Source organism: Malus domestica, chromosome 05, assembly GCF_042453785.1.
Source record: "Malus domestica chromosome 05, GDT2T_hap1".
In the NCBI taxonomy this organism is placed as follows: Eukaryota; Viridiplantae; Streptophyta; class Magnoliopsida; order Rosales; family Rosaceae; genus Malus; species Malus domestica.
In genome coordinates, this window is record NC_091665.1 from 24,225,295 (window position 1) to 24,231,015 (window position 5,721).

The 5,721-nt window shown below is 36.1% G+C and overlaps 1 protein-coding gene across 1 annotated transcript; it reads left to right on the forward strand.

Moving 5' to 3' along the window:
* LOC103410605 (probable BOI-related E3 ubiquitin-protein ligase 2) lies at window positions 1-1,686 on the forward strand. Its single transcript, XM_008349293.4, has 2 exons — window positions 1-677; window positions 883-1,686. Exons 1-2 carry the CDS (start codon window positions 336-338, stop codon window positions 1,393-1,395), a joined length of 855 nt encoding a protein of 284 aa, XP_008347515.3. The 5' UTR covers window positions 1-335; the 3' UTR covers window positions 1,396-1,686.
* The last annotated feature ends 4,035 nt before the right edge of the window (window positions 1,687-5,721 follow it).

Consider the following 5,721-nt stretch of genomic DNA (forward strand, 5'->3'; position numbering starts at 1 on the left):
GACACAGCAAACTAGGCATCCTATCTCCTCCTTTTCCAAGTTTCCTGTTACTTTAATTCAATTCAATTCAATCCCATTTTCCTATACTCCCCATTCATTTATTTACTATTTTAGGTTTGGTCTCTCCGTATATATATATGCTCCCCACTTCTTGCCCACCACCCTTGTGATCATAGGCCCCAGTGAAAAACAAAAACTAGTTTTTGGGTGCAGGAACAGGTTGAGGAGAAGGACTGAGAGGTTTGGAGAAAAGGGTTTGTTTCAAAACCTGATCTTTTGGGTTAGTTGGTTTCAAGTTTTGATCTTTTGGGTTGGTTGGTTTGGTTGATTGAGACATGGCCATTGAGGCTCAGATGTATTCGAAAAATCTTGGGTTTCCATTGTTTGGCTCACAGGATTGGATGGTGGAAAATTGTGGGGGTGGTATTGGTGGGTTCAGTCAGTTTAGTTTCAATGCTCAACAGAAACACCAACTTCAACAACAATTTCAGCAGCAACAACTACAACTACAAAACCAGCAGCAGATAATGGATCAAAATCTCTGCTTTGAAAACAGTATTCCTGTCCCCACTTTGGAAAACAACAGCAGCAACATTATGGCCTCCTCCTTTTCTCAAACATTTGAAGCTCAGGCTGCCAAGCAGAGGCAAGAGATTGATCAGTACATCAGACTACAGGTTAGACTTTAGAACCCAATTTTCATCACAAACTGTGATTTCACAATTTTTGGTTTCATCCCAATTTCAGTAAAAATTGTGATTTTAGGACTTGGGTTTAATCGATTTTTCTTGAAATTACTTGTTTTCATGATTTTGGATTACTTTTTCGAATGTATTTTTACCCAATTCCCATGTTTTATTTTTTTATTTTTGGTAAAAACAGAGTGAGAGATTGAGAATGATGCTGCAAGAGCAGAGAAAGCAGCAGCTCGCAATGCTGCTGAAGAAAATAGACTCCAAGACACAAGTACTTTTAAAGCAGAAAGACGAAGAAATCACACAAGCAAACAGAAGACAAATGGAGCTCGAAGATTTTCTCAGAAAATTGGAGGCAGAAAACCTGGCATGGCAAAGAGTGGCACAGGAAAACGAAGCCATGGTCATGACATTAAGCAACACACTAGAACAGTACAGGGAGAGGGCCATGTTTTGCAACGTGAATGGTGGAGAAGATGCAGAGTCCTGCTGTGACAATTACAGAGAAGAAGAAGGAGAGAGTGATGGAGGAGGAGGTAAAAAGATGAAGGCTTGCAGAAGATGTAATTCTGGGAGTTCGTGTGTGCTGTTTCTTCCCTGCAGGCACCTCTGTTCATGCAAAGATTGTGAGGCCGTTCTGGATTACTGCCCGGTTTGTAGAACGCCAAAGAAGGCCAGCATTGAGGCTTTGCTTTTCTAGGCTGCTTTTCCGGGAAAATGTAGATAGAAAAAAAAGAGAGAGAAAGTGACTGAGAAATGCTTTTAGCAGCATGATGTTATGATGTTTGTAATGTGAACAGAACCAATTTCGATGCAAATTGTTTTTTTTTTTTTTTTTGGGGATTAATTATTCATTTATTTATTTTCCTTTTGGGGTCTCTCGATTTAGATTTCAGTTTGTACGTTAGATAACCAAAAAAAGCAAATTGAACAGAAAAATACAGGACATGGCATCTTTTCCTTTGATGGAGAGGGTGTTGCTTTTTGCCTCTTTTTTTTTTTCAATTAATTTTGCTTTTCATATTCTGCCATTGGAAGATTGATTTGATTATTCGTATCAGATAATTGTACCAATTGTTTCTTTTAATTAAACTTTTAAATTTGGATTTTGAAAACAGTCCATGAAAATTGAAAAACAGCTAAATATGAGCATAAAACTTTGTGAACACTAAAGGAATCGGCTGGCAGCCCCCTCTATTAGAAAAGTTATCACTAGTAATCTTATAAAGTCGAATCAGACTAAAATACATCAAATTAAATAGAATCAGACTAAAATACATCAAATTCTATGTTTTGACGAACATGAAATGATGTTTGTTTTGCTTTGTAGCTATGGATGTGATATAAAATTGATCACATTGGAACTATCTAATGGGAAAGCATGTTGTTTATTGTGAGCGTACAAAAAGTCAAAAGAAACTTGTGGGGAGGTGGAAGTTGTTGGAGTGGGAATTTCTTTAGGTCCACATTATCGCATAACCGTATATGGAATAGCCAAGCATAAATATGGTCCATCTCAATTCTCATCAGGGCCGGCCATGAGAATTTGGGAGCCCTAGGTGAGTCTTTGAAGTGGGGCCCTAAAATTCTCTAATCTCCAATTCTTTGTATATTGATTTATATAAAAAAGAATTCATTAAATACATAAAAAGTTCTATTTTCACACCAAATATCATTAAAAATTAATATCAAAAGAAGATAAATATACAAACATTATTTAAACATTACACGATTCATGTTTTTAGAACAAATGTACTAAATATTTGTAGTCAAGTGTTTAAGATTGAGAGTGAAGAACAATAAAACTTGATGATCAAGAGAGTAAAGAACAATAAAACTTGATTGGCGAGTATAATAAATTCAACACCAATTGTTTCTCTTGTGTTTTTTTTTTCTTCTAAAATCAACATCACACTAACGAATTGAATATTAAAATAATCCATTGAATAAAAAGTTATTGAAAAGAAAAATATAAATTCAAAGTTTTGATTACCTTAAAGTACAATCTTTAAGATCATACGATAATTGGTTTAAACATTCAATAGAAATGGAGAGAATGGGAAGTTGGTTTAAACATTCGATAGAAATGGAGAGAATAAGAAGTTGAAAGAAAAAAAATTGCAAAAAGACTTGACTTTTATAACTTTATATGCATTTGAACATATGGATTGGTAGTAAATTTGAAAAATAAGAAAAATCTAGTGACTGATTTTTCTTATTATTATTTTATATTTACAAAATTTTTCCTCTAACTTCTATTTTTCATATATTTTTTCTAAATTCTATTTTTTCCTATAACTTTTATTTTACAAAATTTGTTTCATATATATTTTTTTAAATTTAATTTTTTCTTATAACTTCTATTTCACAAAATTTGTTTTATTTTATTTTAAATTCTATTTTTTTTTCCTATAACTTCTATTTCACAAAATTTGTTTCATATTTTTTTTAAATTATATATTTTTTCCTATAACTTCCTAAGCCATTATACAACATTAAATTAAATTAAGTAACATGAAACAACATTAAACAATATGAAACAACATAAAATAACATTAACCAACATACAAATTATACAACATAAACAAAAACATTTAACAACATGAAACTTAAACAACATTTTTAAAAACATTTAACAACATAAAACTTAAACGCCTATTCCATGCTTCTTTTGGCCCGAAGGTGTGCAACAAGATCCTGTTGTAGGTACTTATTTGTGGCACGAGAATGTATCATTCTATAGCGCCTCATGTACTCATTTAAAGGCAAATTAGGCCCATCATATATTTTTGCACGAGCCCTTCTTGACCTATTTGAATCTTCTTAGTCGTCATCAGACTCTCCATCAATATACCCATCTCGCTCATCCTCCACTATCATATTGTGTAATATGATGCAAGACATCATGATGGAGTCCAAATTTTCTCGACTTCACCCTCTTGCCGGTTCGCTGATGATCTTCCACTGTGCTTGTAGAATACCGAAAGCTCTCCCAACATCTTTCCGGTATGCCTCTTGGTGTAAGGTAAACAACTTTTCTGCGTCATTCCTAGGGTTTGGAATTGCTTGGACAAGTGTCGCCCACTTTAGGTAGATGTCATCTGCCAAGTAATACCCCATATTGTATTTGATGGTTGTTGATGTAGTAGTCAAGTTAAGGTGCTTTACCTTCCGTTAAGTTATTGAAGAGGGTTGAACACCCAAGAACTGTAATGTCATTTTGGGATCCAATGACTCCAAAGAAAGCATGCCAGATTTATGTGTTATATGAGGCAACTGCCTCTAACATAACAGTTGACTTTCTTGACCTTCCGCTAAAGCCTCATTGCCATCCGGTGCGACAGTTCTTCCAATCCCAATGCATGCAGTCTAATGACCCTATCATGGCCGGAAACTCACGGTCTTCAGCTTTGCAAATGAGCCGATTCAAATCTTCTTGATTTGGCTCGCGGAGGTACTCGTATTTGTAAACCTGAACAATTGTGTCACAAAAATGTTCAAGAGTATCAATGCATGTAAACTCAAACATACCATGTGTTTCATCTATCGAATCAGCTGGGGAGCCATAGGTTATCATTTGGAGTGCAACAGTACCTTCTGATGAGGTGAGAAACCAGGGCGGCTTGCTCTGTCCTGCTTCTGTCGAAAGTATGGATTGACCTGCTAGACATCACGATGTAAACGTTCGAAGACATGATGCCTCATCCGGAAGCGACATCTGAAATCCTCTTGTCTGTATACCGAGTTGGGGTTGAAGTAGTTGTTCATCATATTAGCATGCGTCATTACTCTGTTTCGTGGTTTGTAAGAGCGACCAGCAACAGAGCCACCCCATTGAGGTTGTTCCTCAGTTGGCTGACACACCCTGGCTGCTGCTATGTTTTGTTTGTTGTGCCTTACTTGAATTTCTTCATCAGACTCCTCATCTTCTCGTCTCATTTGTGCCCATTTTGCTTCTCTTTTAGAACTGGATGAGGACCCCCAGTTGGAATTTGAAGAGGATCCAAAGTTGGAATTCATTGCAAACTTGAATTAAAAGAGATTGAATTGAAATAGATTGAATTCAAAATTGTGTGAATTATAGCCCAATATCCACCCTATTTATAGCAAAAAAAAAAAAAAAAAATCAAATCTAACAGTTAGCTAACGTCACCATGATGTCAGCTACCAACGGCTAGCTGACGTCACTTAGCCGTTGGATTTGAATTTAAGTTGTTGTAGTTTTTAAATTCAAGTTTATGTTGTTTTTAAATGTTATTTGTAGTTTTTAAATTTAATTTGTAGTTTTTAAATTTAATTTTTCGTTTTTAAATTTTAGTCGTAGTTTTTAAATATAAGTTGTAGTTTTTGAATTTAAGTTGTTGTAGTTTTTAAATTTAAATAATAAATTATGTTTGGCCTTTTGGCCCTCGGTTGGAGATGGTTTTTTGTGACAAGGCTAAAACGAGTCATTTGGCCATTTGGCCCTCGGTTGGAGACGAAGGCAAATATGGCCCTGTACTGTTGTTGACCCTAAAAACTACCAAACCTACGTGGCGCGCAGGCTGAGTAATTAATAAGCTAACTATGTTATTCGGTTGTGTGCGGGGGGGGGGGGTGCCAACTCGACAGTCGAGCTCAGCCGGTGAGTAAAATTTGTTGATGTCGCGTTGGGCGTGTGGCTGACTTCTCGATATTGCGACTGCGACCGAGGAAGGAACACTCTCGGCCTTCGGGTTCTAGAGCCTAAGACAAGGCTGCTAATTTTGTGAAGTTCACAAATCGTCGATGCTGGATTCGGTCACGGTAATTATATTTGTAAGGGTAGCACGCCGAATCGACACCAAAGTATAGGGGCACATATACTCAAAACAGATATATGTCTTGATGGTGAATGTGATTCGGCTGTCAGAATGCCGAACTCTAAAGCTAACTTGTGAGTATCCAATCATAAAGCAACTCAGCGTTCAATGTGCCGAGCCCTAGTGAATTGTAACACCTCACTTTGCCGAAATTGCTAATGAGATGACCTCTACCAATAAAAACC

What these genes read in the sequence shown, in the direction of transcription:
- LOC103410605 (XM_008349293.4), top strand. Translation starts at nt 336, where the DNA reads ATGGCCATTGAGGCTCAGATGTATTCGAAAAATCTTGGGTTTCCATTG. An exon ending in ATCAGTACATCAGACTACAG is followed by an intron (nt 678 to 882) that starts GTTAGACTTTAG and finishes TGGTAAAAACAG; the next exon opens with AGTGAGAGATTGAGAATGAT.